The 12302-nt window shown below is 42.7% G+C and overlaps 1 protein-coding gene and 1 pseudogene across 2 annotated transcripts in view; both read left to right on the top strand.

The window, feature by feature from the left end:
- Positions 1-12302, top strand: part of LOC148366673 (UDP-glucuronosyltransferase 2C1 pseudogene) — a 457271-nt pseudogene that overhangs the window by 116422 nt on the left and 328547 nt on the right. The gene's annotated exons all lie outside the window — the stretch shown is intronic.
- The window catches only part of hcn4 (hyperpolarization activated cyclic nucleotide-gated potassium channel 4), a 198923-nt gene continuing 187705 nt past the window's right edge, over positions 1085-12302 (top strand). The window contains exon 1 of the mRNA XM_088333476.1: positions 1085-2333. Within this exon, the coding sequence (XP_088189602.1) occupies positions 1627-2333 (707 nt within the window). The 5' untranslated portion in view covers positions 1085-1626. The remainder of the gene's footprint in view (positions 2334-12302) is intronic.

The raw sequence follows: 12302 nt of genomic DNA, 5'->3' as shown, positions 1-12302 counted from the left end.
ATTTTAGGTTCAGAGCTTTGGGGGTACTAAGTACCCAGAGTGTCTGACTGGTTATTTTTTCATATTACTTAAAGTTATTTAGGATCATTCAACACTGTTCAGTGTCACATCACATTGTGTGAATTTCCCTACGGGGATGAATAAAGTATCTTTCGATCTATCAATCTATTAAACTTCAATCTGATCCACTGGGTAGCACTGACAACCCACCCATCCATTATCTGCACCACTTATCCTGACTATGGTCGCGGGGGTGATGGAGCCTATCCTAACTCTCTTCGGGCAGTAGGGACACCCTGAACGGTTGCCAGGCAGTCACAGGGCACAAAGACAGATAAATCACTCGCTCAATCAACCTAGGGACAATTTGGACCGGCCAATTAACCTGACATGTTTTAGGAATGTGGGAGATAACTGGAGTGCCAGGATGACACGGGCAAGGGGGGCAGAGGGAAAACATGCAAGCTGGGCTTACAACCATGTACAAATGCAATTAAATAAAGATGATATTATTTGGATTCCATTATAGTTAATGTTGGTAAGAGACTCTGACCTGAACACAGGACATTTTTTACAGGGAAAAAAAACTGTGAATGTCCATTTTCGGTGCAACAAAAGAACAAGTTTATTTCTTTTTTTTTTTTCACGTACACAAATTGATATACAACTTACACTATTTGAAATGATTAGCAAAACACGGGTAAAATGTACACATTGGCGGGTATACCCTATTTTTTAGGGGTCGGGGGTACCCTATTCGTTCTGCTGCACCATAGCTATGGGATAACCTTGACCCGGTTATAATCAGCCTGACTCACAAATGATGGATCTGTAATTGAACGAAATTAAAGCCATTTCTCTCAATTACAAAATCAAGTCGATGCCAGCATTCCTGCCTCCTTCCTATCGGTCTACTTCCACGCGCTTGAATCATGTCCTTGATTATGCGCCTCGCGTGGTTCAAAAAATGACCTACCTGTAGCCTCCCGTTTCCTCCCCCACCTCACATTTTAAGAATGGGAAACACATCTTCCCTTTAAACAAGGTGGGCTAAGATCCCCCCTCCTCCTTGCTCCTATGGCAACCCAACCAGACCATGCATATTCACGCGTTCGCCTAAACGCTTCTCGGGACGGATTGGGGTGATGTCAGCGCGCGAGCCCCGTGGAACGCCGCGTGCATGTTTCCTCGCCTCAGCGAGCCTGGTGCTGACCCATCCATACCACCTCCCTAGCCTATCCTCCTTCTCCATCCGCCGAGCATCTCTCACATGTCAGGCAAAGGTGACTTTCAGGCAGTTTCCCCCCCTCTCCAGCGCGCCATGCAGGCGAAGAGGCGCAAAAATGTGCGAGGTGGCCGAACGGACCGCCAGAGCTGCGCGTGAGGAGCCCGAGGACGCACGCGAGCTGCCAGGTAGCCTATTCGTCATTTCAAGGGAGCCTAAAAATGTGCAGTTGATTTCGATTAGAGCCACCGCCACTACCAACGTCCTCTGAAGCGGCAAGGCGTGTGTGTCATGCGTTGCAGGCTTTCGGTGATCGCTCATAAGGAGATCAGAAGCGCCACCCGGTGCTGCTCGGTTTGCCCAACCAATCGAGATTTGTTCGCTTATCGCTCCATGGCATAATGGACAGGTTGCATTCGTCCATGCGTAAACGGCTCTACAGTTTGCCCCAGCACATTGGGCACAAACCGTCCATCATGGGCGAAGGAGAAGACGCGGACAAGGACATGCGGAGGAAGAGCATACGGATGAAGCCGTTGCCGTCGCCAACCTCCGGGGGAAGTTGCCGAGGAATCGGGGAGACCAAAAGCGGCGAGTCGCTCATTATGGAGACCGACATCGGGAGATCGATGAAGACCAGCTCCAACGGAGACTGTCGGAGGTTCCGGGGCAGTCTCTCGTCAATCACCAGCCGCCATGTGCACGACTCGGACTCAGCGGAGGAGAGGCGCCTCATCACCGAGGGGGAAGTCACCCCGAGCGAGGAGAGCCCTCCCGGGGTAATCGGCGAGGGCGCCGAGGAGCAAGGCGCGCAAGGGGCCAGCGAAGGTGACGCTTCCACAGGCAGCGGCGACGGCGCACCTACTGGAGAGTCCCAGGCGGACAATCAATCTGGGTTTATAAAGTTAGATGGAATTGATCAGATCCTTCCTGACGACGAGCGCTTGTACCAGGCCGGCTTCATGCACCGCCAGTTTGGGGCCATGCTACAGCCTGGGGTCAACAAGTTCTCCCTGAGGATGTTTGGAAGCGAGAAGGCGGTGGAACGGGAACAGGAGCGGGTTAAATCCGCCGGATTTTGGATCATTCACCCCTATAGTGATTTCAGGTAAATTTAATAAGATGAATGAATGAATGAAAACTTTATTTCGAACATTAAAATAAAAACAGAACAAAAACAATAACTCACCAACAAAATAATGTTACATATTATGTTCGAAAAAGGAGAAGCAGATGCTTATATTCCCTACCCCTTCATCTTCCCTATTAAATACACCAATGATAATAAGAACAATAGTAATAATATTAATAATAACTGTTATGTTATAACAATAGCAACAATAACAACAAAGTTAACCATAGTTCTAGACACACTATTCCCAATCTCTCGTTATCACTCATACCCCATTCTCTTTATCTCTGTATTCCGCCAGCAATGTTTTTTTGTATTAAATTGGAACAAGTGAATAGTTGGACATTGTTTGATCTCGTCTTGTAAATTGTTCCAAAGTTTGACTCCACACAAAGACACACACATACTTTTCCTGGTGGTTCTCACCTTTGGGATTATGAATTTACTTTATGCATGAAATATTGTTTTGGCACCAACGACTGGGTCTGCAACACTACGTTAATAGTCGACTAGCCACCTAATATTAAAATGATTAGTCGAATAATGATTTATTTTAATTATCAATCAATAACAGTAAATAAAACAAATAGTATGTGCATTTCGTGCAGTACATTCTGTGCAAAACCGCAAAGTCTTTCACAAAAGAATTTAACAATTCACAACAGTTTAAAATCAAACCGTTTTAACAACCGACGATGCCAGTTTTTACCGTTTTAACAACTGATGTTTGTTATTTGGACTGCATGCATTTAATTTTAAATATGTTTGTCAGGCACAGTTTTGCATACTGCTCAAATTTTCTTTTATAGCAAAATATATTTTATATATGTATAAAATGTATAATGCATGTCATCAAAACCGTATTGGCTTGACTGTTATTTGAAACTTTCCGAGGCGAGTCAGACTCAGTTTTATTCGATTGTCCGACCTGCTCTTTTAATGTCCATGTCTGCTTTTCAAACTTTGCAACTAGTCTTTCCATTTGCCACATCCAGGCTAAAATACTCCCAAAATGTAGTAGTTTTGGTACGCATATTATATGTTAACGCCACCATTTCTGTATGTTTGTTACCACTCGATACAGAGGCACCATTGCGCATGAGCGACTCTCAGCAGAGATTACAGTCATTTAGATATCCCTCATTCTCTTGGAAGAACGTATCTGGCGACAATAGTAATGCTATTCATGGTCGATTAGTTTTATTATCGATTTTGTTGAAAACTTCAAATAATTGTTGCAATTCTACCTAAGACCACTCATCTAGCTCTTCACCATCAAGGGTCCTAATTCCCAATTCAAACACCATGATTTGTAAAACGTTACCACAAATATACATTTTATCATGCAGTCTTCAGATTATAATACATAGAGTATTATGGAGTCCTCAGATTATAACCAGTATTATGTAATATGTATATTTTTTATATGTGTCAAACCTCCGCCTTAAACTTGTTCTGTTGGCAGATTGTTCATAATCAGAAATGAAGCAGATAAACTGATAAACAAAGATAAATACAATTCTAAATGGTCGTCCTGTTTTTGCAATCGGCGCCCTCGCTGACAACCTGTTAAGGACGGATTTAGTTTTATAGCAGTTCGTCTCATGTTTTATATGTCCATCGATTGCCATTTCGGACGGGGTTTTGTTGCTGGTCATATTTTCAATGACAACTTGGATAATATCGAAAAAAAAATCATAAGAGATCTAGACATAAAATCTTTGGAAACACTGTTGAGGAGATCATTTCTTCCTCATGCCATGAGGCTCTTTAACTCCACCCGAGGGAGTAAAAGCCCACATTAAACCCCTCCCTTATATTTGCATATTATCCTTTTTTTTATTACAGTGTGTATTTTCCGTAGCACTATTTAAATACTCTATAGCAAAACGTTATATTGGGTATTTTTGTATTCTATATCTTTTATAATACTTTTTTAACACAAGGATACTGCTGGAAGTGTGAATTTCCCAACGGGGATGAATAAAGTATCTATCTATCTATGTATCTATCTTATAACTGAGTTACCTGTGGATAACCCAGTCTTACCACTACGGAATTTAGCTAAATATGTGCAATTACAAACACACATTCAATGCTTTTGTTTGTACCTTCTGAAGTATTCTTACATTTGGGTTCAAGGCCTGTTGTGGTACTGTGGTTTTCAAAAGAAATCAAATTAATTATGTATGCTTGATTGTAAAGCAGATTGCATTTGGATCAACTGCAGCAGTCTATTCATATTCTGCAGATTCCTTACTGCCCTTGAGTTTGTTATTGGCCATATGCATCTTGATTCATGGCCACATGGAGCCACTGAGCATATTGGCGAGAGGGCTTTAAAGGTCCTTTTGTGAGTGTGATTGAGATGCGACCAGTTAGATCACTATGTCCTCTTGTCTATAACATTTACCAATACTTCATTTTTTGTGTGCACGACAGAGACGTGTGCCTATTTTCTAGAAGGAACAGTCAATGACGAGACTGTGAAATCAAAATAGAAAACGTTCGTCTAGCTTTATAAGAAATTATGAAAATGTTTTTTTTCCTCCCTTCGCCTCTTCCCAGTAGCTCATTTCCTGTAGCTCAGTAATTAAGGAGGGAAATATTTAATTACAGCCAGTGTCAGATTTAGTTCACCAGTGCTGCTATTCACAAGAGCTACATTGTGATTCTTGAACATTTCTCCCATTTCATATTGCATGTTTTTTTGTTAGGACCCATTTGGCAATGCCGAATGCTATCAACTGATCGCTAATTTATATCAAAGTGTTTGCAAGAAGATGGCTGACTCTTTGAGGCGTGCACGTGTGTCCTAATGTGAGTTTGGTAAAGAAAAAGGGCAAAGTAAGATATGGCTTGGAATGTAAAACAGGACAGTCAAGTCATGTTTATTTGTATAGCCCTTAATCACAAAGAGTCTCAAAGGGCTGCAAAGATCAAAGACTGTTGCAAACTACAGACTATTATGACACCATCACCTTATATTGTCAACATAAAATATAGGATTTTCATATACTATAGAATGGAAGTGTGTTTTAAACCTAGATTTAAACAGTTCCACTGAGGTTGCAGATCGAGTCTCAGGGGGAAGAGCATTCCACAGCTCCGGGGCCCGCGTGGAGAACGCACTCGAACCTGCGCATCTCTTCTTGGCTCTTGGGATCACTCGTAAACCAGCCTTTTCAGAGCGTAGGATCCGGACCGGAACATAGGGGGAAATTAAATCTGAAAGATATGAGGGAGCAAGTCCATGCATGATTTTGTATAATACCAACAGAACCTTAAAATCACATCTTAAGCTAACAGGGAGCCAATGCAGGTTAGCTAAAATTGGGGTCATGTGATCAAACTTTCTTTTCTTAGTTAAAAGCCTCGATGCAGAATTTTGTACCAACTGAAGGCTCTTGATTTTGGACTTTGGGAGACCGGAGAGTAGTGCATTACAGTTATCGAGACGGGAAGTAACAAAAGCGTGAAGTATAATCTCTGCATCTGAATGAGACAGCATAGGACAAATTTTACCAATGTTTTATCTCTTGTAGTTAGAATGAGGCATTTTTTAAATCATAAACAGTGGTATCATGGTTGGATTTAATTTTAAATCAAGTGTTATTCATCTTGCGAGCAATTTGAACCAAATCATACCGTCGCAATTGGATGAAATATGGGACAGGTGACTAGAATGAGAGCGCATGAAGTCCATCCATGTGTTACTGCCATGGGTCTTCCATGTGTTGGGTCAGGGGGTGGTGGGGGGCTTTGAGTATGTCCTAGTTGGTAGTTTAAAAGGTGGTGCAACATGGACATGTTGACACTCCAATCTTTTTATAAGAGAAACACAACAACCACAATGAAAAATTGGATATTAGAGAAATAAAACTATGCTGTGTGCAAAGGAAAAGGATGCGAATCCATACAGAGGGTGACTGATTTGAAACTTGAAACGGTTGTAATACTTTAAGACCCCTTCCAACGGTTACATAAAAGACACAAGCCCTCAATCCTGATTTTATTAATTTGTGTTTAACGTGACCATTATACAATTACACTATCCCTAACTTGAATGGGTTACGACCATCAGGACTCAGAGATTCCTTCCGATTGTGAAGATTGCTAATTTAAAAGAACATACATCATGTTGTAAAGCCTTTAATTATAGGTACAGTAAAGCTTTTGAAGCTGTCAATTGAGTTGTTTTGCCCAAATGTATTTTTTTTTACTAATCCGTGCTATTGGGTTGTAAAAAGAGTGAGACTGTCAGGAACCCGAACTCGATCAGGACCCAAAAGCGTGACGTTATTCACGCAAGTCTTTTATTTTACGGGAAATGGGGAATCATGCACGTTAGGCTGCAGTCTGGCGTGAAATAATAGGGAGCCAGAGGCCGACGAGATCGATACCAATTGTCCGAGTTGATATCGGACAGATGGGGTCGATACTGGACAGAATTGGGCCGACAGGATTGATATCAAAACAGGATATCGAAAATAAACAGGACAAACTAGACGGGAACGAAAACTGGAGAGAATATTAAACAGGACAAAAAATAAATGGGAACAATACCGTACAGGGAATACCAACAGGAAAACAGGACTAAGTCAAAACCCACATCTTGCGGGGCAGATTTTCGTTGACGGACTGAAAAAGAAAAAAATGAGAGCACTGAGCTTCAACAGAAGGGAAGCCAATCTGTCAATAAGCCGCAGCTGGTGCCATAGGGGCGGGGCCAATTGGGCGACAGGGCAACCGTGACAGAGACCAAAAAGTCCCGGCTGTCACTTATTGTAAACATAATGGTAGCTAATCACAAAAAAGTTAGAAGAAAAACAGCACAAATATATTTTATATACAACCAAATATATTTCAGAAGGCACTATAGAAGTGTATTCACTAAGTTATCATTCACAAAATAGTTGTGCTAAATTTCTTACAGACAATCAGCAAAAGCGAAGTGGTAAACTGACTTTTTTGGTTGTTCCTTGTTTTGGCTCATCAAAATTAGGCACAGAATAGATCATGGTGAAGTCAATCTAAGCAGCCTAACTTTCCAAACCCGCCAATGAACATTAGTTGTTGGTGTCACTGCTTACTGTATGTTCAACAGTTATTGGTCAGTGAACGATGCTTTTAATGTACGTTTACGTTTTGTGGCGTCATAGATTTTGTTAGCTTCTTTTGAATCTTCTGAGGCTGAGGTTTTGGCTTGATTCCTAACCACTTCTCCATTTTCTTGTGTTCTCTGTGCGTCTACTTAGAAAATGATATGCAAATGCACGACCTTATAAGGCTCAGGAAAGTCCGGAAGCACAAAGTTATTCGATGCAGGCTTCTGATTGGCTGCCGAGCATAAAAATTGCCAAACTAACCGAAATTCAGTAATTTCAAAACCGAACGAAGATTTCGAAAACAGAATAAAGCAAACTTTGGATTTGAAAAAACAAAAAACAAAAAAAACTAAAAAAGATGTATTTTTTATTGAAAAATTTGTCGGAGACGTTCTGTAAGTTGTAGGCCCGACGTAAAAGATGCACGCCCCGGGCTTCCAGGCAGACGTTATTTCAGACCCTGCTATAACACAGATCTCATCTCATTAGCTGCACCGCTTATCCTCAGTAGGATCGCGGGGGTGCTGGAGCCCATCTCAGCAATCATCGGGCAGTGGGCAGGGGACACCCTGAACTGGTTGCCAGCCAATCGCAGGGCACACAGGGACAGACAACTCGCTCGTTCATTCACACCTAGGGACAATTTGGACCGGCCAATTAACCTAACATGCATGTCTTTGGAATGTGGGAGAAAACCGGAGTGCCCGGAGGAAACCCACGCAAGCACGGGGAGAACATACAAACCCCGCACAGGAAGTCCGGTAGCTGGATTTGAACCCACATAGGAGGTTCCCAAGACCTTAGAACTGTGCCGCACACGCGCTAACCACTGCCCCGCCGTGCTGCCCTATAACACGGATGTTTTTTTTTTATTTTAAATATAAGTTTGAAGTGTTGAAAGTTACACAGATGGCCTTTTTGATGGTGTTCTCTTCTCACTGTTTGACCCCCTTGCTCTGTCCACCGCTCTTGCTCTCTTACTCACCGAGTTAAATGTCACCGGAGAGGGTGATTTGGGGCTCCGGGAGAGCGTCCTGGTACTGAAAGGTCAGAGGTTTGGCTCAGGCCCTCGGTTTTGAAATGTTTTTTGAGCAGGGATGCAGAATTGGGCGGCAGAGCGGCCGGAGTTGCATATAGATGATGCTCGTGTGAGTCAGTAAACAGAGAGATTATATCACAGAAGAGCTTTATTGAACGCAGGGTTTGTTCGGGTGCTTGAAATCCTTGAAAATGCTTGTAATGTAATGTTTGTAATGTAATGTTTGAAAAGTGCTTGTAAATGCTTGAAATAGTTGCCATGTTTCTCGACAAGTCCGGTTAGAAATTTCACAAGACTGCTTCCTGGTGGCTGATTACTGCAGCTGGTATTATTTTTTATGTTATTCTCGTATGAAGCGTCATCGCCCCCCTAGGGGTCACTCCCAAGAGGACAACTGCATGCTACACCTAAACAGGAAAGGTTTATTAGTGCAAGGATTGCATATAATTTATAGACATTTATTATGGGCCATGCAAAATATGAAGGTAGCATTTGACAATAATCCTGCAACTGAAAATGTAAACTACATACAACTGTCATTTTTACCCAACACCTTTATGGGGAGAGATTTGTCTCAAAAACAAATATATTCGCGATTTACTCAAGATCTGGCGGACAGAAGTACCCTATGTGAATAGCTATGCCCACTTCTACCGCTCATCTAGTCGAATTACTCACTGTGTGCTTGGCTGGCGTTTCTGGGTGTTTACTTTTTCTTCTGTGGGTTTACATCAAAAGGTGTCCCAACAGTGAACCTAAATTGTTTAATGAGCTTCCATATAAAGGATTCCTTAGCAACCTACAACCAAAACAGGGTCTGTTAGTGTGACACCTTGACTGTTGGCGTGGCATTCTCTCAGGAGGTAGAGCGGTCGTCTGGGGATCAAGAGATCGCAGGTTGGCGTTTCTGGGTGTTTACTTTTTCTTCTGTGGGTTTACATCACAAGGTGTCCCAACAGTGAATTTAAATTGTTCAATGAGCTTCCATATAAAGGATTCCTTAGCAACCTACAACCAAAACAGGGTCTGTTAGTGTGACACCTTGACTGTTGGCGTGGCATTAGCTCAGGAGGTAGAGCGCTCGTCTGGGGATCGAGAGATCGCAGGTTGGTGTTTCTGGGTGTTTACTTTTTCTTCTGTGGGTTTACATCACAAGGTGTCCCAACAGTGAATTTAAATTGTTCAATGAGCTTCCATATAAAGAATTCCTTAGCAACCTACAACCAAAACAGGGTCTGTTAGTGTGACACCTTGACTGTTGGGGCGACATTAGCTCAGGAGGTAGAGCGCTCGTCTGGTTCGATTCCCGGCTCCTCCGTGTTAGATGTCGAAGTGTCCTTGGGCAAGACACTGAATCCCAATAAGTGGGTTGCATGGCTGCACGGCCGCTATTGGTTCGTGAGTGTGTGTGAATGGTTAAAGCGCTTTGGGAAATCTTCATTGACCTGAAAAGTACTATATGAATGCAGATCATTTCATTTCATTTCATAGTATAAACTTTGCCCTTTATACACCAGACAAAACCAAACCTGTTAGTGTTACGTAAGCAATGCTTGCATTAGATTCTCTGCGTTTATCTAAATTGAAACACTGAAGGAGAAATTTGCATCACGATGATTTTATCTCAGAGCAATATTTGCCTTGCGAGCCATAGGTTCCCGATCCCTGTTCTATGGGAAACCCTGCTTATTCGTGTTAGTGTAGCAGATCCTTGTATTGTTCTCAGCTGCTGACTGGGACAAGATAAGGGACGTTGCTTTTGATGCTCTATTTCACAACTAAATGAAACTATAATAGACCATTACCGTGCTACTCCATGGAGAATGTCTGTGTTATTAGTTGTCATCGTTTGACTAAAAGTTCTTTTTCTCAGAAATAATGGAAAGTTAGACATAAGGGAGGATGGCGTGCCATGTCAGGGAGATGGCACTGCACGTCGAGACGACTTTCAGCTTGTATTTGAGTTTTAATGCGCTGAGGAGGACACGCTACTTTGGACACCTACATTCTCCAAAATCGGCATGAGCGCAGGAAGAGACGGGTCTAATTAAACTAAGCGGGGATCTGAGTGGGACCTCGTTAATGGGGCCTGCAGAAGAGAAGGGTCGCTGTGACTAAAAGTTTTATTCCCATGTCTGTATCAAAGCCTGAGCGCTATAAGCTCAAATTAGAGTGTCACAAGAAATCACGTAGCCGTCACCGCGCCAGAATTGGGCAGAAATCTTCCCTTGTCAAGTATTGTGTAACGCTAAGAAGCAGGGAGGAGCGCTACCCGGCCACGGAAAAAGACGGATTAAAAATGGCATCATAATCCAATCTACAGCCTCATTTTCCACATCCAAAGCTCAGTGGCCGCCTTCAGTTCTGAACGAGCATCTCGCCGGCGAGAAGATGCGGTCAGCGACATAGTGACACTGAGCACCCGAAGAAAGAGATTCTTTAAATGGAGAAGCCTTTTAAGCCCCGATAGACCACAAATATGTATCTGATGATTGGAGTTGCCTTCCCTGACCCGCTGCAGCTTGTCATAAGCTCTGTTCAAATGTATGTGTTAATACGGAGGAAACTTTAAGGTTCCAAGACTCTCTCTGTTTTTTGACTACCGTAAATTCCGGACTATAGAGTGCACCTGATTATAAGCCGCACCCACCACATTTTCAGAGGAAAACCGATTTCGTACATACACAAGCTGCACCTGTATATAAGCCGCATGCGCCCACGTTAAAACATTGTAACACAAACATTAAATTTATCCAGACCCGACTTCAAGTCGCGCGGTTGAAACTAAATGTCCTTCTTGGTTCGAACCAACTAAAGGTCCTTCATTGAAGTACACAGTACAGAAATCACAGCCGGCAGAAAACAAACAGAAAATTATACCGGTACTTAAGGTTTGATGCCGACCTGCAGAGTCCGGGTACCCGTTGAAACTAATCCATGGAAAAAAAGTCTATATTTCCAAAGGTAAGGGTGGGAACAATATTTATTCACTATTGTCCGCCGCGACAACAGGTCTCACTCACCTTTACCCCACTTCCCGTCAGCCCACATTTGCTCCGCCCCTCTTTTTTAAAACAAAACATATTAGAATAAGTGTCTCAAATAAATACATTACAAAAATATACAGGTGCAAATACACATTATACATTGGTTACACATATTTACAAAGAAAGACGGTACACCGAGAGAGTTTTCAAAGCTTTAATAATAATAATAATATAACTTTCATCCCAAACGGTGCCTGACAGGGCAGTTAATGGTAGCAACACGCTAGCAACACAGTAAACGGGTCTGTTAAAAAAAACATACCGTACTTGTAAAAATCACGGTAAACCGTCCTCATCTTCCTCCTTACAACTGAAGCCATCAAAGTCGTCTTCCTCAGTGTCGGAAAGAAACAGTGTCATATAGACGTCGTCCCACGCTCCCGCAGCCTCACTCGCGCTGTCACTGTCGCTGGTGTGCCCTCCTCTCCGTCACGGCTTTTCGGAACCCGTTGGTGATGGTGGATTTTTTGATCCTGCTCCACGCTGTCAGGATCCATTGGCAGACTTGCGAAAAAGTTGCCTTTCGCATGCGGACAGTTTTAGTGAAAGATTTCTCGCCGCTAGTCAAGCCAAGAAGTTGCAGTCTTCCTCGGCGCATATATTCCACCGGTCTAAATCTTACCTTTGGTAATCGAGCGCCGCTGGTGGCCGTTAGAAAAATTACATAAATTAGCTGCATCACTGAATAAGCCGCAGGGTTGAAAGTTTGGGGAAAAAGTAGCGGCTTATAGTCCGGAATTTACGGTAGGTC

Source organism: Urocampus carinirostris, chromosome 4 (genome assembly GCF_059441175.1).
Source record: "Urocampus carinirostris isolate Australia breed hairy pipefish chromosome 4, RoL_Ucar_1.0, whole genome shotgun sequence".
In the NCBI taxonomy this organism is placed as follows: domain Eukaryota; kingdom Metazoa; phylum Chordata; class Actinopteri; order Syngnathiformes; family Syngnathidae; genus Urocampus; species Urocampus carinirostris.
This window is presented reverse-complemented; position numbering and strand designations above follow the sequence as displayed.